General features: G+C 45.9%; 1 protein-coding gene across 2 annotated transcripts in view; it reads right to left on the bottom strand.

The window, feature by feature from the left end:
* TRMT11 (tRNA methyltransferase 11 homolog) overlaps nt 1-27,590 on the bottom strand; it is a 195,216-nt gene that overhangs the window by 51,540 nt on the left and 116,086 nt on the right. For both annotated transcript variants that reach the window (XM_082252119.1, XM_082252120.1), the window contains one exon: nt 11,333-11,453. In XM_082252119.1, the coding sequence (XP_082108245.1) occupies nt 11,333-11,453 (121 nt within the window). The remainder of the gene's footprint in view (nt 1-11,332; nt 11,454-27,590) is intronic.

The raw sequence follows: 27,590 nt of genomic DNA, 5'->3' as shown, positions 1-27,590 counted from the left end.
TTGGCTAATTTGCCCTATACGGGATCTCGCCTTTTTGGCGACTCACTGGATACGCTGATTAAGGGGATCTCTGAGGGTAAGAGCACGCTCTTGCCCCAATCTCACAAGGCTAAGGGCGCTCAAGGTAAGAAGCATGCTTCGTTAAGGCCCCCTCAGGGGTCCTTTCGTGCCTTTCAGTCGCACTATAAGGGCAAGCCCTTCAAGGGTCAAGGCTCCCAAAAGAAACCGTGGGCAGGTAAGCAGAAGTCCGGCCAGTCCGGGTCCGCTGCCCATAACGCGGTCTGAAGGGACGCCCTCACCCAGTCCTGGGGTGGGGGGACGTTTGCTCGGTTTTCTTCAACCCTGGCTGGCCCGCGTTCGGGACAGGTGGGTTCAGGAGATCGTTCGGTCCAGGTACAAGATCGAGTTCCTATCTCGGCCGGCGAACAGGTTTTTTTCCCTCAAACCTTCAACTGTCTCCGGAGCGTTTGCAGGATCTGCACCTGGCGGTGCAGGACCTGCGGGCTCAGGGAGTGGTGCTTCCGGTGCCTCATCGGGACAGATTTTGGGGGTTTTATTCAAATCTGTTCACTGTGCCCAGAAAGGAGGGCAAGGTACGTCCAATTCTGGACTTGAAAGCTCTGAACCGCTTTGTGCGGGTTCGCAAGTTCCGCATGGAATCCCTGTGCTCGGTGGTGGCTGCTCTAGTTCCGGGAGAATTCATGGCCTCCATCGACTTGAAGGATGCATACCTACACATCCCCATTTTCGAAGGTCACCAAAGGTACCTTCGATTTGCCATTGCGGAGGATCATTATCAATTCGTGGCGTTACCCTTCGGTCTCGCTTCGGCTCCGTGGGTTTTCACCAAGGTGCTTGCACCGGTTCTGGCCTTACTGAGAGCCCAGGGTATCTCGATCCTGGGGTATCTGGACGACATTCTGGTTCGGTCTGCGACCAGTCAGGGTCTGGTGAAGGACCTGTCCGTCACGATGCAGACTCTGCAGGAGTTTGGTTGGACGATAAACTTCCCAAAATCGACGCTGTGCCCGTCGGTTCGTCTTCCCTATCTGGGTATGATTCTGGATTCGGTTCAGGCAAAAGTTTTCCTACCGGAAGACAAGCTCAAAACGCTTCAGGACAAAGTCAGGTCCCTTCGGGACGTTCCGTGCTTATCCCTCCGGACGGGCATGAGGTGTTTAGGTTTGATGGTCTCGGCCTTCGAGGCGATTCCCTTCGCCCAGTTTCACACGAGGGATCTCCAGGCGGAGATCCTGTCCAGGTGGGACGGGCGACCACAATCTCTGGATCTTCAGATCTCGTTGAGTCTTCGCACGAGAAGGAATTTTCTATGGTGGCTGCAGTCCCCGGCGGTGTTGGGGGGCAAGTCTTTTCGTCCGCTTTCGTGGACGGTGATCACCACGGATGCCAGCCTGTCGGGCTGGGGTGGTGTTCTGGGCGTTCTGTCCGCCCAGGGTACTTGGTCGGAGGAGGAATCCTCCCTTCCGATCAACATTCTGGAATTGCGGGTGATAAATCTCTGCCTTCAACGCTGGACGGACAAGCTTCAGGGCTGTCCGGTTCGGGTACAGACGGACAATGCCACAGCGGTGGCCTACATCAACCACCAAGGGGGCACCAGGAGTGCCCGAGCGGCTCGGGAAGTAGCCGACATTCTGTCTTGGGCCGAGACGCACGTCCCGGCGATAACGGCAGTTCACATTCCGGGGGTGGAGAACTGGCAGGCGGATTATCTGAGCCGCCAGACTCTGGACCAGGGGGAATGGTCGCTCCACCCGGAGGTCTTCCAGATGTTGTGCGTGAAGTGGGGTCTTCCGGATGTGGACCTGTTCGCGTCTCGTCTGAACAACAAGGTGGGAAGGTTCGTGGCAAGGACGCGCGATCCTCGGGCAGACGCGTCCGACGCGTTAGTGGCTCCGTGGCATCAGTATCGGCTGATGTATGCATTCCCACCAATTCAGTTGCTATCTCGGTTCCTTCGCAGGTTGTCCTCGGAACCAAAAACGGTGATTCTGGTGGCGCCAGACTGGCCCCGCCGGTCTTGGTACGCAGACCTCGTGAATCTGGCGGTCGACGCTCCATGGCGTCTACCACCTTCGGGAAGATCTTCTGTCTCAAGGACCGATATTCCATCCTGCTTTACAGTCACTGGCAGCCACCACTGAGTGCAGGGATTCCATGCGGAACTTGCGAACCCGCACAAAGCGGTTCAAAGCTTTCAAGTCCAGAATCGGACGCACCTTGCCCTCCTTTCTGGGCACAGTGAACAGATTGGAGTAAAACCCCCGAAATCTGTCCTGATGAGGCACCGGAACAACCACCCCTTGGGCCCGCACCGCCAGGTGCAGATCCTGCAAGCGCTCCGGAGACAGCTGAAGATTTGAGGGAAAAAATCTGCCCACCGGGCCGAGAGAGAAATTCGATCTTGTAACCAGATCGAACGATTTCCTGAACCCATCTGTCCCGAATGTGGGTCAGCCAAGGTTGTAGGAAACCGCGCAGATGTCCCCCCACCCCAGAAACGGGTGAGGGCGCCCCTTCAGGCGGAATTGGCATGGGAAGTTGAACCGGACTGGCCGGACTTCTGCTTACCTGCCCACGGCTTCTTCTGGGAGCCTTGGCCTTTGAAGGGCTTGCCCTTGGATTGCGACCGAAAGGCACGAAAGGACCCCTGAGAGGGCCTAGACGAGGAATTCCGTTTACCACGGAAGGACTTATGCTTGTGAGACTGGGGTAAGAGTACTCTTGCCCCCCGTAACCCCTTTAATCAGAGTATCCAAAGCCTCGCCAAAAAGGCGAGATCCCGCGTAGGGAAAATCCGCCAGCGTCTTGCGAAAAGATTGGTCGACCGACCAACTTTTCAGCCATATCAGACGACGTTTCAGTATCGCCACGCTGGACAGGCACGCAGCCAAGGGAGCTAAATTCAAGTCCGCATCACACAAGTACATGACACCCTGATGGATCTGGTCCACCATAGCCAACGTGGTAGGCGGAGCAGAATCAGCCACCAGGGTGCGCCTGAGCATCTTCGTCCAATCTGCAACAGCCTGTGCCGCCATAATGGAAGCAAAAATAGGCTTCAGCATAGAACCAGCAACCATATAGGCATGACGGGCAAGAGACTCCAGCCTCCTGTCCGTAGGGTCCCGGAAAACCGTGGTATCCCCAGAAGGAACCGCAGTAGCCTTGTTCAAAATGGCCACCGCGTGATCCACCTGAGGCGCCACACACCAACGCTCGTCAGTGGAGGGCGCAAACGGATAAAGCAGTTTAAACTTACTTGGCACAGTAAAGGGCTTCTTTAAATTGCGCCACTGCTCATTAACAGTATGATGAAATTCCGCAGGGCAGGGAAAAACCTGCGCTGATTTTCGAGTTCTCTGCGTTCCAAAAGAGGACACCCTAGCAGGAGGAGTAGGCTCATCCTCTAGGTGCAAGGTATCTTTAATGGAGGCAATCAGCTCATTCATGAGTGCAAGCTCTTCAGGCGAGCCAGGGGGAAAAACATCAACCCCCTCCACCTCCGCCTCCCCCTCGGACCCCATAAGGTCCAAAGATGAGCGGGACCCCGAGAAAGGTACGCCAGCCACAGCAGCCACATCGCCCTCTGAATCAGAGGAAATGGATAACCTGGCCCTTTTTGCGGATCGATCAGCCATCAGCATCTGCACCTGAGAAACCAAGGACGCCACCACCGCGGCCAGATCAGCCCCCTCGGGGGGTGTAGCAGCCCCCTGGTCCCCCACCAGGGCGGGGGAAACTTGCTATCCTGAGAATCCATGCCCCAGCAATAAAAAAGGAAAAAAAAAAAAAAGGTACTGGCCCTTTAACACCACGGCGAGCGCAGCCCCCGTACACTACTGTATGCACCGATCCTGCAGGGATAGATAACACTGAGCAAGGAATGACAGGACAAAGAAGGTAAGAACCTGGAGAGAGCACAACAGGCTGCTGCCACCGATCAATGTTCCCAGAGAAAGAGGAAGTGATGCAATAGCTGGCTGACTGATATAGCCTATGAGGCTCCGCAAACATGGCCGCTCGGCTGAGGGATGAGGCTACAGGAAAATGGCGCCGACATGCGCTCGAACGAGCGCGGCCCGCCAAAATGGCGGCGAATGGCGCCAAAACACGGCGCTGTACAGGGACAGGGCCGGCCACAGCATATATGCAAAAAAAGTGGCGGAACGCAGCAGCGGCTGCCTCACAACACATGTCTGTACCTAAATCTGCACCCAGAGCATAACTCACAGCAGAGCAGGATGGCCCCCCCCTCGCAGCCCACAGGCAAAGCAGCCATACAGGGATCTGACAGGGAGCCCACATTTACACAGACATGGGGGGTACTACACAGCCACAGACTGACACCCACACAGAAGGTCCCCACACAGAAGATGCTTACCGTACCAGATGGCGTGGGGAGCCGTCTCCAGCGACAAACCGCTATCAAGGCAGACAGGGAGTGCCGCAGCCAGGACGCTTGTGGACTGCAGCAATAGACCTCAGCATGGCGTCCAGTGAGGTAGCCACCTCACAGGCAGCATCCCTGCAGCGAACAGGGATGGGTCGTTCAATGTGCCAGGGCAAACCTAAGCTGAACGCTCGATGGCAGGCTGGGGATCCATTTGGCACTCAGCCCTGAGATCCAGGGCGGCCAGTCCGAGACCCAGCTCCGCATGAACATCTTCATCCAAAGAACCCTAAACTAAAGCTGACAAAATAACAGCTAGTAAAGAAAAGAAAAATACTTTGAAATAAAATCAAAAAGGGTAGAAGGCTGAGACTGAGCCCCAGCACAGGAAAGCCAGCTACTCCTAAGCTAGGCAAGATCAAACTGAGTTGGGAATGCTGGTGCAGGGAGGTATTGACTGAGGGGACAGCCCCTAGGGGTGTGTCTATGCTAAAAGCTTTTGTTATTAACAATTCTTGTTGCCTAGCTACTCCTGCGGAGCAAAGGTCAATACCCATTGGTGAAGACTTGTGAGTGGGCGGCGACTGTCGGAGGACGTAAGAGAAAATTCATTTTCCCCACTGTATATGCATTGAAATAGCAATTTTTGAACAACATTGAAAGGAGGGAGAACGATTTACTGTATGATACTTTTCACTATTTGAATTGCTTAATATTACATGATTGCACATAGGCATTATTACACTGGAGAATAAGGGGAAGCGCTGTGAACCTTTAGATACTATTTAAGAATTAGGTCTAGTTTAGCAGGTTAAAGATCTCAAAAGGTAAACTTCAATGCTGAAATGCTGGATAAAATGAAAATAAATGCAGACAGTTTAATAGTTCATTTCTTTGTAAGTGGGCATACTAACAAAATCTGCAGGGGATCAAATAATGGGATTTTTGACTTACCGCAAAATCCATTTCTCTGATGTTCATTGATGGACACAGCTCCTGGTATTCATAACCATTGGGTTATACTGCCACCCCCCCCCCCCCCACAGGAGTAGGACACTAGGCAGAAAAAAATTATAGCTACACCCATGGACAGCCCAGGGGGTATACTCCCTCTCTCTACTATAGCCACTCAGTTTTGTAACAAGCAGTGTCAGGACAATAACAACTCCACAGAGGGGCGGGTGCTGTGTCCGTCAATGAACATCAGAGAAATGGATTTTCATTCCCATTCTGAATCCCATTTTGTCTTTCTTTCATTGACGGACACAGCTCCTGGTATTCATAACTATTGGGGCATCCCAAAGCAGTGTTAAACATGAGGGGTGGAAACAACCAAAAAATTCCCCAAGGCTAAACATTAGCCAACCAGGCAACAGGGGTTCAACTAAACAGCCGGAGCCCACTTGAAAAAAAAAAAACAATATACCCTTAAAGAGGAACAAGTCCTCTAAACAGCAGACTGCAAATCCTTGCGGCCAAAGAAAGCATCTGCAGATGCCAACACATCCACTGTGTGAAACTTTGTAAAAGTGTGCACCGACGACCAGTTGGCCGCCTTGTAAACCTGCGTCACTGATGCCTGATGACAGAAGGCTCAGGAGGTACTAAGCACCCTCGTAGAGTGTGCCTTGACAGGGAAAGGAGGAACCTGACCCCTGATAGAATAGGCCTGGACCACCGTCTGTCTAATCCATCTGGAAAGGTCGCAGAGGAAGCAGACAACCTTTTTCGAGGTCCATCACACAAATAGAGAGTCTGACTTCCTGAAAGACTCCGTAGCTGCCAGGTACTCACTAATTGCCCAGGCCACATTCAAGGCATGCAAAGCACTTTCCTTCGGATGGCAAAACTAAGGGAGGATATTTTTTAATTTCCTTCAGGTGTTTAGGCCTGGGACACAGGAAAGGCATCACAATATCTTTATTCAAATGAAAGCCAGAGACAGCCTTTGGAAGGAACGACGGACAGGGGCAAAGAACTACCTTATTCCTGTGAATCACCAGGCAAGATGAACGACAGGATAATGCCGCCAGTTCCAACACCCTGCACGCAGAAGTGATAGCCACTAAAAAGACCAACTTCTGCTGAAAGCACCAAATTAAAAATCCTAAGGAGGCAACGGAGCCCGCAATGGAGGAACAAAATGTTGGGACACCATGAAGAAAGGTACGCACCAGGGAGTGTGTGGCCAAAGGTCGTTGGAAGAAGACTGCCAAAGCCAACACCTGGCCCTTGATGGTACTCAAGGCCAATTTCTATTCAACCCCCCGTTGAAGGAAGGTTAAGTTCTGAGCCACCAAGGAGCGAGGTGGAACCTCAAGAGAATCACACCACGCAATGTACGTCTTCCACGTACGATGGTAGATCTTCTTAGAAGTAGATTTCCTCTATTTCAATAGGGTAGGAATCACAGACTCAGATAAACCCCTATCCTTCAGCACCTGGCGTTCAACAGGCAAGCTGTCAAAGCTAGCGACTGTAAAGCAGGATGGAAGATCGGTCCTTGGGACAGAAGATCCTCCCTGAGCAGCACCAGATCAGCGTACCAAGGTAGGTGAGGCCAGTCCAGGGCCACTAAGATCACCGGAATGCTTTGATCCTGCGTAGAAGTCTGGACAGAAGGTTGAGAGGTGGGAAGGCGTAAATCAGCCCTACCCCCACCCCTGGAAAGTGACCAGACCACCCAAACAGCCCCAGTGTATGTGGAAGGGGGGGGCAGGATGGGGGACTCAGCAAGGTGGCAACCCCCTCTCCATCGAAATGAGGGGGGTTGTCGGCCAGGAGGAACTCTGCGTCTCAGGCCGAGACCCGGTCGTATACGACCTCATGAGACGTTTAACTCGCAGTCCAGCCCCTGTCCAGTGGGGCTATGTCGCGGCGGACCTAGCGCGGAGCTGAGGTCTGCATGCGTTCGTCGACAAGACTGGGGTGACCACTGGATCTAGATTATCCAGCCCGTTGCCGAGTCTGCCAGTGTAGATCTCACGGGAAAAATCAAGGAGGAAAATTATTTTCTATCTAAAAAAATGTTGCCGGGATCAGAGATCCCAGCAAGGAACCAGGTCCTTACTCCTGATTAGGCAGAAAAAAGACTGGCTATAGCATAGAGAGGAGTATACCCCCCTGGGACTGACCATTGGTATAGCCAGAATTTTTTTCTGCTTAGTGTCCTACTCATGTAGGGGTCAGTATAACCCAATGGTTATGAATACCAGGAGCTGTGTCCGTTAATGAACGAAAGAGAAAGTTATTTTTCCCACAGTATATACAATAAATCGTTTTCATTCAGTCCATTCAAATGGTTATCCAATGTGGCTTCAAGTGTGTCTCTTGTTTTGGGCTTAAACAAGAAACTCCCCCTTCGGGTGGGACTTTTAAAGCGGCAGTTCAGACACCATAGTGGGTGTAAAAATCACAATTTATTCATATATATAAAAACATATTGCTTTTGGGGTGGTTATGGAGTAACTTCTATCCAACTGTACTGACTAATCTAACTGGCTGTGAAATGTACAATTTTTTAATATGCTTAGCACTGTATATGTACAATATTTCTTTTTTTTAATATATTATATATATGAATAAATTGTGATTTTTACACACACTATGGTGTCTGAACTGCCGCTTTAAAAGTCCAAACTGAATGGGGAATTTCTTGTTTGTACTCACGCCGGGACGTGGCAGCCGACATCAAGTCCTGATAGAAAGGGAAATATATTAACTTGTTCTGGATTTAATCACTCCTGTGCATATGTGAACACACTGTGCTCCCCTCTTGTGCCTCTACTTACCGAATAGATGTGAAATTAATGCACTATCATTTCCAAGTAGCCAGGTGTCTGCCTTTCCTATGATGGTCTCTCCTTCACTCCTTTTGCTCTGTGCCTCCAATCTCTATATAGTCTTGATATGACTTATAGGTGGAAAGCTAAGCAAGGGAATGCTCCCATAGTGTAAAACTGTTTTATTAAGCGTGAATAAAAACAAACAGATTGCACTCACTTGTTTGCAAAGTTATACAAGTATGGATCACCATGTCTCATGGACACTAAGTCGGCATGCGCCCCTCGGGTCAGGTGTGACGTCACTGGTAAACCCCGCCTTACGCTTTTCGCCACTCCCTCCGGAGCATCCTCAGAAGCACTATTTGTATTGCTTAATAGTACATGATTGCACATAGGCATTATTGAACAGGGGAATAAGGGGGTGGGGGGGCACTGTGAACCTTTAGATACTAGTTTATAACAATATTGTTTAACATCAGCATACCCAATACATTTTTCAGGTTATTCACAACACAGAGGGGGTAACGCTGACATTTTTAGTTATCTAATTCTAAAATAAATAAATATAGTGAAACATGAGTAGTAAAATGATTTACCTTAAGTGTAGCTTTTAGTAACATTAAATATCTACAAGAATACATTCCTGACATGTCCCTGTATACCGGAGCAATATAATAATAATAATAATAATAATAAAACATTGATTTCCACATTGAATTTTATTTATTTATATCCTACGCCTAATAGTCTGAGTGATCTTGAAGTTTAAAATCCTACGAAGAATCCCACACATTTACTTGAATCCTGGATTTCTGTAACACGTATTCACTATGCGCTCCTGTTCACACATTTTTCAGAGCCTGCTGTCTGAACTACAGAGGTGCTGAGAGGTAGAGTTTCAGAAGGCACAGTCAGTACAGAAAATATACAAGATCACCAATTCAAGGCAGCAAGGTACCATGGGATATGTAGTTCTTAGAAATCAAAAGCAAACTGAGGAAGTGCTACAAAGCATGAAGGGATTTCAGGAAGTTAGGGCAAGAGATGACCAGAAGATAGGTAGCAAGCACAATATGAAAGCAGACTTTACAATTAAACTTATATAGGATTGCCAAAAAATAAATATTGTTTGAACTGCTATACTGATATTATAAAATGTAAGTGTGTACTGTGACTTTGAGCATTTTAAATCTCCCTCATTCAGCCCTATGGGCTAAAGGACAGATATCCATTGATCCATCATGCTAGGCAGCATAGATAAAGGATTGTCAGCTGCTAGCTATTGCATTTAGCAGTTGCTGTTGAACACCTGAACAGTGCTTGCATATCTGACTGTATTCTCCTTCGACAAAAGTAAATTGAAAAGTCAACTTTTCTTAGGTTGGGAAAAGGAAGGGAATCACAGCTTTAGATGTTGCTGTCCCATAGAACCTGGGCTTCAACAGCCATCCTGTTATAGCCAGTGACCAAGAAACAGGACAGTAAATCAGCCCTTGGGGCAAAATATCCTGACAATCTGGGCCAGTTCAGAGCACTGAGAATCACCAGAATGCCCTTCATTTTGATCTTGCAGAGCAAATGAGAGGAGACAAAATGCATAAAATTAGCAAGTACTGATACCACTGAGCCAGCAAAGCATCCACTGTTTCTACTAGAAGTATCCTTGTACCTGGATACAAATAGGTCTAGTTTGTTCTGGAACCTGGAGGCCAGGAGATCAACATCCAGTTTCCCCCCACCAACACAGGTTCTGGAAAATCTTTGGGTGGAGAAGCCAGTTTACTGGGTCCACGGACATCTGCCTGCTGATTGTCTAGTTCTGCCCAAGAGAGGATTTTCTACAACTCACTTGCCACAGCGAGACTTCTGGGGGGCCCCATGGTTGAGGTACGTCAAAGCCATGGTTTTTTCCAACTGACCCTTCAACTGGGTGATCCAATGCTGAAAGCCCCAGTATGTTTATCAGGATGTGATTCCTACTATGACTAAGGCACCTGCACAGGCTGCGGTCTGCTAAGATTCTTGCAGAACATGGGAAGAATGTATTTGCTCATCTATAAAGCCGGATTTCTGTGTCACAAAATTGGCCGGTTCAGAGATAGGATTGACTTTGTCCCACAACAACAGACATTTGCATTGCAGATGTGTGGATCAAAACTGGGCAAAGGAGGCTAAGGAGGTTACCATCTGCCTGAAGACTCTTGTGCAAAAGTGGAGAGTTGGACAGCTCCAGGACCTAGGAATTCAAACCTGGGACTAGATCATCTTACGGTTCCCCTGGGGAAGGTAGACTCTGGTATGAGACGTGTCCAGGACCAGACCCAGGTTTTCCAAATCAATAAGTCTGTTGCAGGAAGGATTTCTGAAAATTCAGGATCCACCCAAACCTATTTAAGGTCTGGACATTTAGAGAAACATTAATAAACCAAGCCTTCTGTAACTATTGCCTCAACAGGTGGTCGTCCAAGTAACCTACAATGCAGCTGCCAGAAAACTACAGAGCTAACACTGGAGTCAGCACCTTGGTAAAAACCCAAAAAGCACTGGAGAAGCTGAAGGGTAGGGCCAACAACTGGTAGCGCAGGGACCTCATGGTTAAACAAAGAAACACTAAGGCACTGGAAAGATGCACTGTAAGTACTTGTACTAAATAAAATAATGTAAGTGAAGCATAATGGTTGTTTTGACATGATCAAGATGTAGACGTTACAAGTGTTTTCATTTTAAATGTTTTTAACAGTCTTTAATTTGAACCAAAAATGTGAAGTGAACTAATACATTTTGATATTGTTGGAGGATTACTGGAAATTATCTTTGTTTTGATGTACTGTATATTGTTTTGTAGCCCAATTAGCTTCCAAATTTATATTCCCTTTAACATAAGAGTTTAAAATAGATCTGTACTCTGTTCACTGGCAGAAATAGAGCCTGGAAAAGAGCAGCGACAGAATGTAACAGGTCTGCTGATATATTAAAAGGAGAAATGTAGTTTCCCGCTGTTAAATGCCACACAGTATGATGTCATACAGAAAGGAAAAGTGAGACAAATGCAAACATGCTGAATGGCTGCCGATTCTGACACAGGTAAAAATATGTCCCTGCTCTGGCTTCTGCTCTGTCTCAGCACTCTTACCTCAAACTCCTTCACCTTTTCCATTGTTATGAGGCGGCGAGACGTGTGGCTGGAAAGCATCTGTTCACAGTTGCTAATAATTTTCAGGCATGGGTGCCGGGGTAGAGCCTCCTCTGTATATCTAAAAGAAACAAAGCAGAACTTTAAAAATTGGGCAATGAACCACAAGTATTTAGCATTTTAGAGGCAGTTCAAACCAACACTCTATTGTGTTTTACATACCATTAGGATGATTTACTAAACCAAGCAAATATTGTGAAAAAAGCAGGCACAGCTAAGGAAACTGGCAACAAATAGGAAATACACCTCAGTGTGGAAACTTTATGGTCAGTACCCAGAAGAAAACTTCTACACCCAGTGTCACAAAACTGATATTCAGATGAATATTCTGCATGTGTTGACAAGCAGTAACAAAAAAAAGTAATATTTAAACACGTGCACATTAAAGTGTTACTAAACCCAGTAATAAAAAATGTTCATGAGCCCCCCTGCACTACCTATAGCTTATAAATCTTTTTACATTAAAATACTGGAGCTATATATCTTGTTAAATGATCGGTATACTGCGGTCACGTGATACTCTACAGGGTCCACCCAATTCCAGAGTGTTCATGTAGGAGGATATTTCACTGCCTCTTGAAATTCACTACAGCCTGTGTCCTCTTGCTTTTATGGGAGGTGGATCATCCATCAATCAAGATGTGACAACCCACCCACTGTGTTCTTTTGTAGTTACTGGGCATGGAGGAGGAGGGAGGGACTGGGCTGTCATTTACGATCTGTATACACACCCACATGTGTGATGTTAATACCATGTGACCTGAATAGCTCAGCTCAAACCAGGAAGCTTTCTTTCTAGCAATAGAGACCAAACTGAGCATGCGCAGCTGAACTACACTTACTGTGTCTTATCTGAAATTTCCCAGAGTGAACGTGCAGGAGGGGGGGAGGATCTCTGCATACAGGATCACACAGCCTTTTAACACATGCAGAGGATTAATCACTTACGCTACACAGTGAGTATAACAAGCATGCTATTCTGCATCTATAGACAGATTTTACTGTTGTGGGGTTAGGAACACTTTAAATGTTGTAACTATAATAAATATATTGCTGCTTGTTATGTGCAAAAAGAATACAAACATCTGTCAGTTGATTAGCCTACTGTACATACAATATGTACATGCTTTGGAAATACATGGGTATGCTCCCCCAAATTTTTTGCCTGTTTATTATGTATTCGGTCTGACCAGACTATCGAGGTTGAGCAGCCCTCCCCACCCCCCACATACACCTGTACTCAATCAGTGTCCACCATCAAATGGATATAGGAGGAGTCCCCTGTAGTGCATTTGCACATTTTTCCCAGCAAGGAGTGTTGTCTCCAAGGGTTAGAAGGGCTGGATTCATCTCTTTTTCATGGATAGTGTAGGACCCACTGATAATGGGGTACTTTGACGCAGTAGTGGGCTTGAGCACGATATGGCCATATGGTGGGACCAAACCCCCATTTTTATTTATGGACTCTCTTCAGATTTGGTAGTAATTTCTTTTGCATTTGCGCGCTATTCTTTTTTTTTATATATACATGTCTTTTGGTTCATAGCTGCAGCAGCTTTGGAAATACATGGGTATGCTCCCCCAAATTTTTTGCCTGTTTATAACATACAATATAGTCTGACCCAATAGCAGTAAACCTTTTAAAAGCTTCCCAGAAATGCCTGTACTTATTGATGTAACTCAGACGTCTCTCTTAGCTTGGGTTCAATGAGCACACTTTGGTAGTGCACTGGCAATACTAAAAATTGTCTGAAATTAACCACTTTAATACCGCGCACGGTAATACTACTGCGGCAGAGCGGCACGATACCGCTCAGCCACGTAGTATTAACGTGATGCGCGATCACGGCTCCAGAGCGCGCTCCCGCGCGCCGCGGGTCCCGATCCCGATGTCATTCGGTAGGGAACCGATCAGTCATCAGATACTGACCAATGATTTTTGGTCAGTGTCTGTAGATCGGTCCCCACCAATGGCAATCTGTCCCCTGTCTGTGTAATGTAAACACAGACAGGGGAAGTGATGTCACTGTCCTTCCTGGAGTCCTTTCGGTTCCAGGAGAGAGACAGAGACACAGTAAAAACGTGAGTTCCACCAACACTACACTGACACACCTCACATAGGTACATTTAACCCCTTCATCACCTCTGATCACCCCCTGATCACCCCCAAAACCCCTCACAGTGAACACTATATACAGTGGTATACAGATATTTTACTGATCACTGTATAAGTGTCACTTGTGAGCGTAGTTTGCGCCTGCGTTAGGCCCAAATAGGGTTAGGGTACCCGCCACCTATCCCCTAATAAAGTTTTTACCCCTTGATCAGCCCCAGTTAACCCCTTCACTACCTATTACTCTGTGCACTAAATACAGTATATAGGTAAATACTGATCACTGTATTTAGTGTCACTAGTGACCCTAATTTGCGCTTGCGCTAAGCCCATATAGGGTTAGGGCACCCGCCACCTATTCCCTAATAAACTTTTAACCGCTTGATCTTCCCCAGTTAACCCCTTCACTCCATATAAAACAGTGCACTAATATATACAGTATATCAGATAACTACTGATCACTGTATTTAGTGTCACTGGTGACCCTAATTTGCGCTTGCGCTAGGCCCGAATAGGTTTAGGCCACCCGCCATCTATCCTCTATAAAGGTTTAACCCCTTGATCTCCCCCAGTTTAACCCCTTCACTTCCCTGTCACAGTGTTCACTATATACAGTGATTACCGATCACTGTAATAGCGTCACGGGTGACACAACTTAGGCTAGCTAGTTAGCGTCAGGGTCCCACTACACCACCGTTACTTAGCGTCAGTTAGAGTCAAGTACACTAACACACACACACCACCGTTACTAGTATAGTGTTTGAACAGATCAATATCTGATCTGATCAGAACTATACTAGCGTCCTCATAATTTAGTGTTCCCCAAACGCAGTGTTTGCACAATCAGCACTGATTCCTGCTAGCACCTGCGTTTAGCCCCCCTGCCCAGCCCACCTTACCCAGGCAAGTGTAGTAATCAATAGATTACTGACACTTCCAAAAAACACATCACACAAAACCGCTGCGTTAGCAGAGTCAGGCCTGCTCTCTGTTAGCACTAGCAGTTTTTCTTTGTAGCGACCAAATAGTCCTCGACAACCAGGTGCTTTTATTACCTAGTAGTCGCATCACTGTACGAGTAAATTTAGCTACCAAAATGACAAAACGTTCGTTCAGTGATGATGATATATACAGTATAATGACCATGTCAAGTGAGAGCGATGGGGAAGCCTCACCGGCAGAATCAGGGTCAATATACGAACCAGATGACGGCAGCGGCTCCCTGACAGATAGCTCCGACAGAGGGGTCCCTGCTAGGGTCAGGCGTACCCGACCCCATTCTGGAGTTGTTGACTTGCAAGAACTGGAGGTTTCTGGTATGCAGCAGAGTGCCAGTACTAGTGCCGCTCACACTTCTCGTGAACTGGCAAGCACGAGCGGCCTAGTACACCCTGGACCTTCAACCAGCACTGCAGTATCACCTGGTGACGTGGCGAGTCACCTGAGTGCAGTTGAAGCTGGTGCGGTGGCTAGCACGAGTAGTGGCCCGCAGCCACCGCGTATCCGAAGACAGGCCCGTAGAGCCCATAGTGTCCTCCCTGAAGCGCTGGCATATCCTAATTGGCAGCCCACAGATTCCACAGCGCCAGTACTTCCCCCATTCACCGCCCAACCCGGAATCCAAGTGGAAACAGCTGGTTTTAATCCCATAAACTTTTTTGAGCTGTTTTTCACTGAAGATCTTTTCAGATCTATTGTGGACCAATCAAATTTGTACGCTCAACAATTCATCGCCGCCAACCCAAATTCACCCCTTGCCAGACCATTCGCCAGGAATCCTATTACGATTCAGGAGTTTAAAACCTATCTGGGCCTTTCCTTCAACACGGGCATTACAAGAAAGAATGAATTGCGGTTATATTGGTCCACTGACCCAATTCATCAAATGTACGTGTTCTCTGCTGTTATGTCCAGGGCTCGATACCAACAAATATTTCGGTTCATGCATTTCAACGACAATGAACTCTGTCGTCCTCGGGGAGACCCTGAATATGATCGGCTCCACAAAATTCGGCCCCTCATAGACCACTTCAATCAGCGGTTCGCAGCCTTGTTTACCCCCCAACAAGATGTCTGCGTTGACGAGTCCCTGATTAAGTTTACTGGTCACCTTGCTATCAAACAGTACCTCCCCAGCAAGCGTGCCAGATACGGGGTCAAGTTGTATAAGCTTTGTGACAGGGCCACAGGCTATACAGTTAATTTCCGTGTCTATGAGGGAAAAGATAGCACTGTGGAGCCCCCCGACTGCCCAGGCTACATAGGGAGCAGCGGCAAGATAGTTTGGGACTTGGTGTCACCCTTATTCGGAAAGGGGTACCACTTGTACGTGGACAATTTCTATTCAAGCGTGCCACTTTTTAGACACCTCTATCAATTGCAAATTGGCGCTTGTGGCACCGTGCGATCTAATCGCCGGGGCTTCCCCCAACGGCTAGTGAATGCCCCACTGAGCTCGGGGGAGAGAGCCTGCTTGAGGTGCGAGGAATTGCTTGCAGTGAAGTGGAGGGACAAACGAAACGTTTACGTGCTGTCCTCCATTCACCCAGACACGGCAGTCCAAATTACTACGGTCACCAGGGTTGTTGTTGAGAAACCCCTCTGTGTCCACGACTATAACCGTAAAATGGGAGGGGTGGACTTCAACGACCAGATGATGGGACCGTACTTAATTGCCCGTAAGGCCAGACGCTGGTACAAAAAAGTGTCTGTATACCTATTTCAATTGGCTGTTTACAACGCTTTTGTCTTATACAAAGCGTCTGCTGGAACATTATCCTTCTTTCAATTCCAAGAAGAGATAATCAGAGCCCTTCTGTATTCAGCTGGTGCTCCTGCCCAACTTCCCCAACCAGATGCAGTGAGGCGGCTGCATGAGAGGCATTTTCCGCAATACCTCCCGAGTACCGATACCAAACGATACCCCCAAAAAAGATGCCGTGTCTGCAGCAAGCGCGGATTTAGGCGTGACACCCGGAATTATTGTCCCGACTGTCCTGACCGACCTGGTCTTTGCCACGGTGACTGTTTCCGTCGCTACCACACACTAGTGGATTATTAGCATAGGGTACAGCACGGCACAGTTTAGGGCACATTTACACAGGGTCTCAAAAGATGTTCGATGGCTATCGTCATTTTGAGAGACCCGAACCTGGAACCTGGAACTCGACGTTTGAAGAAAAAAAAAAAACATACATAAAAGCCAAAAATAGTTGTCGTCTCAGTCATTTTTTATGTTCTTCTACACTTCCTATGTACTTTTAATGTACTTTGTTTGTTTTTCATTCTTTTGTGACCTGTTTCTCTTGCAGGTACTCGTCGGCTACCACGCATTGATTTCATATATTCTGACACAAACAGTGTTTGCGCTCAGCATACATGGATACCTTTGCTGATAGCAGCTGTGGTGATTTTCTGATTTCAGCACTGCAGTTAAAATCCTATTTTGGTATACGTGGATAGCGCCGTGTATACCCATCATTAAATTCAGTGGGTGGTTGTTTGGGCGGTTAATGATGAGAATCCAAAAACTTTTGTTGTGTCAGTCATTTTATATGTCCTACTCTTCCTAATGTACTTTTTTTTAATGTACTTTGTTTGTTTTTTCATTCTTTTGTGACCTGTTTCTCTTGCAGGTACTCGTCGGCTACCATGCATTGATTTTATATATTCTGACACAAACAGCGTTTGCGCTCAGCATATATGGATACCTTTGCTGATAGCAGCTGTGGTGATTTTCTGATTTCAGCACTGCAGTTAAAATCCTATTTTGGTATACGTGGATAGTGTCGTGTATACCCATCATTAAATTCAGTGGGTGGTTGTTTGGGCGGGGTAATGATGAGTAATACTACGCATTATTCCTGTGCTGATTTCTGATAGGTTCTCTTTTTTTTCGTTCAGCCCACAGGCTGCATGAAAAAAAAAAAAACCTATATGCCAAACAAAGACCAGCAATGTACTGGTACGTTGCTGGACTTTGAGTGGTTATACCAGGATGATGCCTGCAGATTTAGGCATCATCTTGGTATCGTTTTTTACAGCAAGCGGTCGGCTTACATGTAAAAGCAATCCTAGCGGATAATTGGCCGCTAGACTGCTTTTACATGCAGTGGGAGGGGACTCCCCCCCCCTCCTGCCGCCTTCCGCTGCCTTCCACGGTTTTTCTCGGGCTCTCCTGTCCCACCGGTTAACCCGAGAGTGCAGCCGGTGGTTCAATTATCTAACCATAGAGCTGATTGGAGATGAGAATGGCTCCAATCATCTCTATGGCCTAAGATGCCGGAGGCTACGAGCATTTCATGACTTCTGTTTCGCCAGAAATAAACAGCGCCATTGGGAAATTGGGAAAGTATTTTATCACACCAATTTTGGTATGGTCAGATGCGTTAAGGTCAGAGGAGAGATCTAGAGTATAAAAGACCCCAATTTTTTTTAAAAAAAGAGTACCTGTCACTACAGATTGCTATCATAGAGGAAATTTAAATTCACCGTGATAACAATAAAAATGATTAAAGAAAAAAAAATGAAAGAAAAGGTGTCAAAATAACATAAGAAAGCAAATTAAAAAAAAAAAAAACAAAAAAAAAAATCAAGCCCCCCTGTCCCCCCGTGCTTGCGCGCAAATGCGCGCACAAGCGTTGGTCTAGTGTCATATGTAAACCGCAATTTCAGCATGCATGTGAGGTATCGCCGTGAACGCCAGGTCGAGGGCAGTAATTGTTGTGGTAGACCTCCTCTGTAAGTCCAAAGTGGTAACCTGTAAAGACTTTTAAAGGCTTTTAAAACCGTACGTAGTTTGTTGCCGCGGCACGGGCGTGCGCAATTTTTAAAGCATGTCATGTTAGGTGTCTATGAACTCGGCATAAGATCATCTTTTAAATTTTACCAAACAATTTGGAATTATATAGTGTATTTCTGCATTAAAAATAAAAAAAGTGTTTTTTTTACGCAAAAATTGCGTTTGGAAAATGTGTGCGCAAATACCGTGTAACAAAAAAAATTGCAACATCCACCATTTTGTTCTGTAGGGCCTCTGCTTTAAAAAAATATATAATGTTTGGGGGTTCAAAGTAATTTTCTTGTGAAAAAAAAATATTTTTTCATGTAAACAAAAACTCACAGAAAAGGCTTGGTTTTCAAGTGGTTAGAAGAGTGGGTGATGTGTTGCTAAAATTGAGCATAAAATGCCAGGACTGTTCAAACACCCCCCAAATTACCCCTTTTTGGAAAGTAGACACCCAAAGCTATTTGCTGAGAGGCATATTGAGTCCATGGAGTATTTTATATTTTGCCCTAAGTTTCAGGAAAATGACAATTTGTTTTTTTTTTTTTGTTTTTTTACACAAAGTTGTCACTAAATAATATATTTCTCACGCATGCCATGGGTATATGTGAAATGACACCCCAAAATACATTCTGCTGCTTCTCCGGAGTACAGGGATACCCCATGTGTGAGACTTTTTGTCAGTCTAGCCGCATACAGGACCCGGAAAACCAATCCGCACCTTCTGGCTTTCTAAGGGCGTAAATTGTTGATCTCACTCCTTACTACCTATCACACTTTTGAAGGCCATGAAATGCCAAAATGGCACAAAACCCCCCCAAATGACCCCATTTTGCAAAGTAGACACTCCAAGCTATTAGATGAGAGGCATGATGAGTCCATGGAATATGTTATATTTTGCCACAAGTTTCAGGAAAATTATTATTTTTTTTTTTTTTTTTTTTTACACAAAGTTGTCAGTAAATGATATAATGCTCACACAAGCCATGGGTATATGTGAAATGACACCCCAAAATACATTCTGCTGCTTCTCCTGAGTACAAGGATACCCCATGTGTGAGACTTTTTTGCAGTCTAGCCGCGTACAGGACCCGGAAAACCACTCCCCACCTTCAGGCTTTCTAAGGGCGTAAATTGTTGATCTCACTCCTTACTACCTATCACACTTTTGAAGGCCATGAAATGCCAAAATGGCACAAACCCCCCCCCAAATGACCCCATTTTGCAAAGTAGACACTCCAAGCTATTAGATGAGAGGCATGATGAGTCCATGGAATATTTTATATTTTGCCACAAGTTTCAGGAAAATTATTATTTTTTTTTTTTTTTTTTTTTACACAAAGTTGTCAGTAAATGATATAATGCTCACACAAGCCATGGGTATATGTGAAATGACACCCCAAAATACATTCTGCTGCTTCTCCTGAGTACAAGGATACCCCATGTGTGAGACTTTTTTGCAGTCTAGCCGCGTACAGGACCCGGAAAACCACTCCCCACCTTCAGGCTTTCTAAGGGCGTAAATTGTTGATCTCACTCCTTACTACCTATCACACTTTTGAAGGCCATGAAACGCCAAGATGGCACAAAACCCCCCAAAATGACCCCATTTTGCAAAGTAGACACTCTAATCTATTTGCTGAGAGGCATGGTGAGTATTTTGCATCTCTCATTTTTTTTGGAAAATGAAGAAAAAACAGGAAAATGCATTTTTTTTCCTCTTTTTTCAATTTCCAAAACTTTGTGACAAAAAGTGAGATCTGCAAAACACCCAACATGCCTCTCTGCAAATAGCTTAGGGTGTCTACTTTCCGAAAAGGGGTCATTTGGAGGGGGGTTGTGCTGTCTTGGCATTTCATGGCCTCCGAAACTGTGATAGGTAGTCAGGAGTGAAATCAACAATTTACGCCCTTGGAAAGCCTGAAAGTGGGGGTTGGCTTTCGAGGACCTGTACTCGGCTAGACTGCAAAAAAGTCTCACACATGTGGTATCCCTGTACTCAGGAGAAGCAGCAGAATGTATTTTGGGGTGTCATTTCACATATACCCATGGCATGTGTGAGCAATATATCATTTAGTGACAACTTTGTGTAAAAAAACAAAAAAAAAAATAATAATAATATATTTCCCGGAACTTGTGGCAAAATATAAAATATTCCATGGACTCACCATGCCTCTCAGCAAATAGCTTGGGGTGTCTACTTTGCAAAATGGGGTCATTTGGGGGGGTTTTGTGCTATGTTGAAATTTCAGGGCCTCCGAAACTGTGATGGGTAGTCAGGAGTGAAATCAACAATTTACGCCATTAGAAAACCTAAAGATGGAGATTCATTTTCGGGGTCCCGTACACAGCTAGGCTCCCAAAAAGTCTCACACATGGGGTATCCCCATACTGAGGAGAAGCGTCAGAATGTATTTTGGGGTGTCATTCCACATATACCCATGTCATGTGTGAGAAATTTATCTTTTAGTGACAACTTTGTGTTAAAAAAAAAAATTTTTTTTTTTTTATTCATTTTTCAAACACCTGTGACAAAAAAATTAAATATTCAATGAGCTCAACATGCGTCTCAGAACATTCCTTAGGATGTCTACTTTCCAAAAAGTGGTAATTTGGGGGGGTCTTGTACTGCCCTGCCATTTTAGCACTTCATGAATTGAGATAGGCAGTCAGAAATTAAAGCTGCGTAAAATTTCAGTATTTACACCATAGTTTGTAGACGCTATAACTTTTGCGCAAACCAATAAAAATACGCTCATTGAATTTTTTTTTGTCAAAGACATGTAGCTAAATATATTTTGGCCAAAAAATATGACATAAATTGAGTATATTGGATATTTTTTAAAAGACAAAGTTGAAAATTTCATTTTTTTGCAAAATTTTCGCTCTTTTTTTATTAATATCGCAAAAAATAAAAAGCGCAGAGGTGATCAAATACCACCAAAATAAAGCTCTGTTTGTGGGAAAAAAAGGACGTAAATTTTGTTTGGGTACCACATTGCATGACCGCACAATTGTCAGTTAAAGTCGCACAGTGCCGAAGCACAAAAAGTGGTCTGGACGTAAGACAGCAAAATCCTCCGGTTGTAAAGTGGTTAATTGTTAGTAATTAGCCAACAGATTGCTAAACATAGGATACAATGGTGTGTACAGTGTAGAACAATTTGTGCAACCGATCGCAAAAACAGATAAGGCCAACCATACCATTCATTTAGAGGCTACGTCAGGAAAATCTAATGAATCTGTCTGCAATCAAAAAGCCTGAATTCTTTAGAAATGGCATCTGAATCACAAGGGAACATGCCGCTCTCTCTCTAATCACTATTACCTATTCCCACTATCTAATATAAATTTCCCTTTATGCATGTCTGATTTGTATGAGGCAGATCCATAAAAATAGGAACAAAAGGCCATCCGTTTCCTATACCAACCAAAAAGGTTTCATCTTTCATTTAACTATAAAACTATATATATATATATATATATATATACACACACACACACAGTATCTCACAAAAGTGAGTACACCCCTCACTTTTTTGTAAACATTTTTTGTAAACAAATTATATCTTTTCATGTGACAACACTGAAGAAATTACACTTTGCTACAATGTAAAGTAGTGAGTGTACAGCTTGTATAACAGTGAAAATTTGCTGTCCTCTAAAATAACTCAACACACAGCCATTAATGTCTAAGCCACTGGCAACAAAAGTGAGTACACCCCTAAGGTAAAATGTCCAAATTGGGCCCAATTAGCCATTTTCCCTCCCTGGTGTTATGTGACTCGTTAGTGTTACAAGGTCTCAGGTGTGAATGGGGAGCAGGTGTGGTAAAATTTGTGTTATCGCTCTCACTCATACTGGTCACTGGAAGTTCAACATGGCACCTCATGACAAAGAACTTTCTGAGGATCTGAAAAAAAGGAATTGTTGCTCTACATAAAGATGGCCTAGGCTATAAGAAGATTACCAAAGCCCTGAAACTGAGCTGCAACACGGTGGCCAAGACCATAAATTGGTTTAACAGGACAGGTTCCACTGCCTGGGAGAGCCAGCCTGTCGCAGTACATATGCGGCGGCTGGGGCTAAAATGGTTAATGGTATCAATTCATTCATCCTCCAGGAAATGGCTGCATACTCTCACCACATGAACATGGGCATTGCCGTACACCAGGAGGAACCCAGGTCCCACTGCAACAGCTTAGGGTCTGATAATGGGTTCAAGGATTTCATCCCGATACCTAATGGCAGTCAGGGTTCAATTGTCTAGTCTGTAGAGGTCTGTGTGTCCATCCATGGATATGCCTCCCCAGACCATCACTGACCCACCACCAAACTGGTTATGCTGAGAGATGTTACAGGCAGCATAACGTTCTCCATGGCTTCTCATCTGTGAAAAGCACAGGATGCCAGTGGTGTACCTGCCAATTCTGATGTTCAATGGCAAATGCCAATCAAGCTCCATGGTGCTGGGCATTGAAAACAGGGCCCACTAGAGGACGTCGGGCCCTCAGGCCACCCTCGTGAAGTCGGTCTCTGATTGTTTGGTCAGAGACATTGACACCAGTGGCCTGCTGGAGGTCATTCTGTAGGGCTCTGGACTGCCTGTACAACCTCTATAGGGTCCAGGCATCGCCTCATGCTACCAGACACTGACCCTAGCCAAATGCAAAACTAGTGAAAAACAGTCAGAAAAGATGAGTAGGAAAAAAAATAACAGTGGCCTCCACCTGTAAAACCATTCTGTTTTGGCGGTCATCTCATTGTTGCCAATCTAGTGCACCTAGATTTCATTAACACCAAAGCAGCTGCAACTGATTAACAACCCCCTCTGCTACTTAACTGGTCAGATCAATATCCCAGGAGATTACTTGACTTAATGCTATACTCTGATTAAATAGTGTTCCTTTAATTTTTGTTGAGCTCTGCAGAGTAACTTCAGCTCTTCGCCCCCTTTTGTCTGAACTCTCAGACAAGTGTTATATTTCAGCACTTTGAACGAATGTAGAAATGAGAAGACAGCAGATAAACAGGTACAACCTATGTAGGAGGATTTGTTTAATCTCTGTGTATCACCTGAGGTCAGTCACTTCACTGGGTATATGTAAAGGGTTTAAAACCACTTTAATGACTAATGTGCCCAAAAATCCAGGAGGAAAGAGGGCTAAATCTATAGTCCAGGTATTAAGGTATTGCTGGAGGATGGCAGTTGTCAATGCATAGTATGGTGCATCAAGTCTTGACCTACATTACCATGGTAATGAGATATCAGTGAGAGATGATCTGGAATAGGTATAGTGGAGAACTGGAACAATTCAAGAGTTTGTGCCGCTGTTTTTGTAGTAAAACTGGTTTCCCTCAACTTATGCTGTAAGCAGGTAAGCAGCAGCTAGGAAAGATTGAACAGGATACGGGAAGTGCCTAATATAACACATCATTGGGAAAATACAGAAATTTGAGTTGAGAATTTTCATTCAAATCAAAAACATGTATTTTATAGTAGGACAAAACAGTTCAGCTTTGTTACACATGGCATTCTCTGTAGAGCTGGGATTTGGGGGTATTTTTAGCAGGCCCCCAGTAAGCAAACAGTATTTAAATGTGTCACTTCTTTATAAGCTTAATAAACAATGCTTTGAAGAGGAGCTCAACTCTTAAAGAGGTTGTAAACTCTTTAAAAGTTTTTTTTTTCTTTTGCAACCTGCAAGAGAAAGACATAATGAGCTAGTATGCATCGCATACTAGCTCATTATGAAATACTTACCTTAGAACGAGCCCCCGCCGTGCCGCTCTCTTACCTGTATGACGAGCGACATGTTCAGTCGCCCGTCTTCCGGGATCGCGGCATCCGGCCATCTGATTGGCCGGAGCCGCGGTGACGTCACTCCTGCGCACGCGCGCGGGAGCCGACGGTCACGGCACGGGGCTCTGAAGGAACGGCACGATCAGCCGTTCCTTCAGAGCGCATGCGCCAGTGACGTCACTGGCTGCATTAAAGGTAAATATCTCCTAAACCGTACATGTTTAGGAGATATTTACAGTACCTATAGGTAAGCCTTATCATAGGCTTACCTATAGGTACAACTTCCTGAGGAGGGTTTACTTCCTCTTTAATGCTGTGTTCCAAAATCATAAGTCCTGAAGAAGGAGACCACGCAATCCTAGCAATCATCCGCACACCTCACCAGCTACCGGCCTTCCGAATCACGTGGCAGTGAAGGTGGTTAAAGGGTCCCAGTCATAAAACTGGTTGGTGGGGGTTAATCCTTCACTGACTCACCCCAGAGGGGGTGTGGGGAACCTATAGGGGTAGAACCATCAAAAACCAAATGGAATGGGAGTAACCATTCACAAGATAAGGCGATACCCACACGGTGTGGAAGGTAAAAAAAAAGATACTTTATTCAAAAATTAAAGATCAATAACACATAGTCACACGTATCTGCAAACACAATCACAAGACATGACAAACATAATTAAAAGAACATTCCGATGACAGTGCAGGTGAATAAATGCAAGGGATATGTCACTCACAGCTATGAAATAAGCAAATATCAAAACTCCCACTATGCTATCAAGCACAATAGCAATAGAGTAGTTGGCATAAATTGCATGACTTGAAGTCAACTTAAAAACGTGAGTTGAGAATCACAGTAATCAGTATCACATTTCAAAAGGTCAGATTCAATGATGCAGGTGTGAGTCGCTCTTCAGAGTGCTATGTTTCTGACAAGGCAGCATGAGCTGATCCAATTAACCACTTGCCGACCGCCGCGACTATTTACTGCGGCGGTCAGCCCCTCACAGGCAAAGCGACGTAGTACTACGTCGCTAGCCTGTGAGGGTCTCAGGAGCGAGCGCGCGCCGCCAGAGGCGTGGTCACGGACCCCCCGCGCGTGTGACCGGCGGACCCGATCGTCCGCCGGTCACTCGCAATCGTCGGAGAGAGAGAAAGGCAGGCAGCTAATGTAAACAAGCCGCCTGTCATTCTCCCCTGTGTAGGAATAGTGATCATACGGTTCTACTATGTAGGACCGTTGATCACTGTTCCTACACCTCAAGCCACAGCCAATCACAGTTAGAATCACGCCCCTAGGGACACACATAACCCCTCCCTCTCAAAAAAAGTTAACCCCTTCACTACCAGTGTCATTTTACAGTAACAGTGCATATTTATAGCACTGATTACTGTAGTAATGTCACTGGTAACCCCAAAAGTGTCAAAAATGTCAATCAAGGGTCCAATCTGTCCGCCGCAATGTCACAGTACCGCAAAAAAAAAAAAAAATCGCAGATCGCCGCCATTACGCGTTAAAAAAAATTACAAAAATCTTTCCCTTTGTTAGTAAACGCGATAACTTTTGCGCAAACCAATCAAAATACGCTTTTTGCGATTTTTTTTACCAAATATATGTAGCCTAAAACAAATTGGCCGAAAATGAAAAAATTTAGATTTTTTATTTTTTTGGGGGGAATTTCATATAAAAAAAGTGAAAAAACTGAATTTTTGTAAAATCTTACCTGTAAAATTCCTTTCTCTGAGTCCTCCGACAGTCGCCGCCATCTTCATATTCGTCACAATGGGGTATTAGACTTTGCTCCGTAGGAGTAGCTAGGCAACAGAATATGTCAATATTAAAGCTTTTAACATATCCCCACCCCAGGGGGTGGTCCCCTCAGTCTATACCCTCCTGCTTCCTGTTTCATACTTCAGTTTCAGTGGAATAGCAGTAGAGTACCTAAACCCCAAAAGAGGGGCGGGGGCGGCGACTGTCGGAGGACTCAGAGAAAGGAATTTTACAGGTAAGATTTTACAAAAATTCCGTTTTCTCTTACGTCCTCCGACAGTCGCCGCCATCTTCATATTCGTCACAATGGGGACGTCCCAAAGCAGTGCAAACATGAGGGGTGGGAAACGCAGCCGCGCCTAAAGGCAACGCAGTCTCCACATCAAAGAAAGTAACCTTACCAAAGGAAGGAAACCAGCTGGGCAACATGAGAAAAAACTTGCTCAACGGGAGCAATAGCCCAGGAAAAAAACAAATAACCCAGGGATAAAAAGAAATCCCAAACAGCCCAAAGGTCCAAAACAAGGGACCCTAAGGAACCGCCGCACTAAGAACCTTGCGGCCAAAGGAAGCATCTGCCGATGCTTGAAACTCCACTCTGTAGAATAGAGTGAAGGTGTGCACGGTCGACCAAGTCGCCGCCCTACACACCTGGGCCACAGAAGCCCCATGACGACAGGCCCAAGACGTACTCAGAGATCTGGCAGAGTGCGTCTTCACAGGCATAGGGGAAACTTTTCCCTGCAAAGCATAGGCCTGTTCAATGGCCTGTCCAAACCAATTGGCGACGGCAGAAGCCGACACCGCTACGCCCTTCCGAGGACCCCCGGAAGGACAAACAAGAATCCGACTTGCGAAAAGATTCAGACGATTGTAGGTAAATCCTAATCGCCCGAACAACATCCAAGGAGTGCAACTCCACCTCCTTCGGATGCTTAGACTTCGCGCAAGGCGAAGGCAAGACAATGTCCTCATTGAGGCGAAATTCCGAAACCCTCTTCGGAAAAAAAAAGAAGGGCTAGGTCGCAAGACCACCTTAACCAAGTGAGTGACCAGATACGGACATCTGCAGGACAAGCAGCCAGCTCCGACACTAAGCGAGCCGAAGTGATCGCCACCCAAAAAGGTGACCTTCTTGTACAACATAGACAACGAGATCTACCTGATCCGTTCAAAAGGACCATGTTGTAACACGGACAGAACAATATTCCAGTCCCAAGGAGGCAGAGGCACCCTCCTAGGAGGGACCAGATGCCCCTGAACAAAAGTGCCAACCAAGGAGTTAGATGCCATAGGACGTTGAAAGATAACGGCCATCGCAGACACCTGACCCTTGATCGTAGACGGCGCCAAACGCTGGCAACACCCTTTCGAAGGAAGGAAAACACCCTAGACACCGAGTACGGGCGAGGAGAAAACCCCCTGGACTCACACCAGGCAAAAATAGGCCTTCCAAGTACGGTAATAGACCTTCCCCGAGGAAAATTTCCTCGCGTCGATCAAAGTGTGAATGACCTCAGGGGAGAGACCCCTATCCCTCAGGACCTCGGTCTCAACAGCCAGGCCGTCAAAGCCAACGACTGTAAAGCAGGATGGAATATCCGCCCTTGAGACCGGAGATCTTCTCGAAGAGGCAGACGCCACGGGGCGTCGACCGCTAAATGCACGAGGTCTGCGTACCAGGACCGGCGAGGCCAGTCCGGTGCCACAAGAAACACTGTGTTCTGGTTC

Source organism: Pelophylax lessonae (genome assembly GCF_965119305.1).
Source record: "Pelophylax lessonae genome assembly, chromosome: 3".
Classification (NCBI taxonomy): domain Eukaryota; kingdom Metazoa; phylum Chordata; class Amphibia; order Anura; family Ranidae; genus Pelophylax; species Pelophylax lessonae.
Note: the sequence above shows the minus strand (reverse complement) of the source record. Positions and strands in the feature narration are given on the sequence as shown.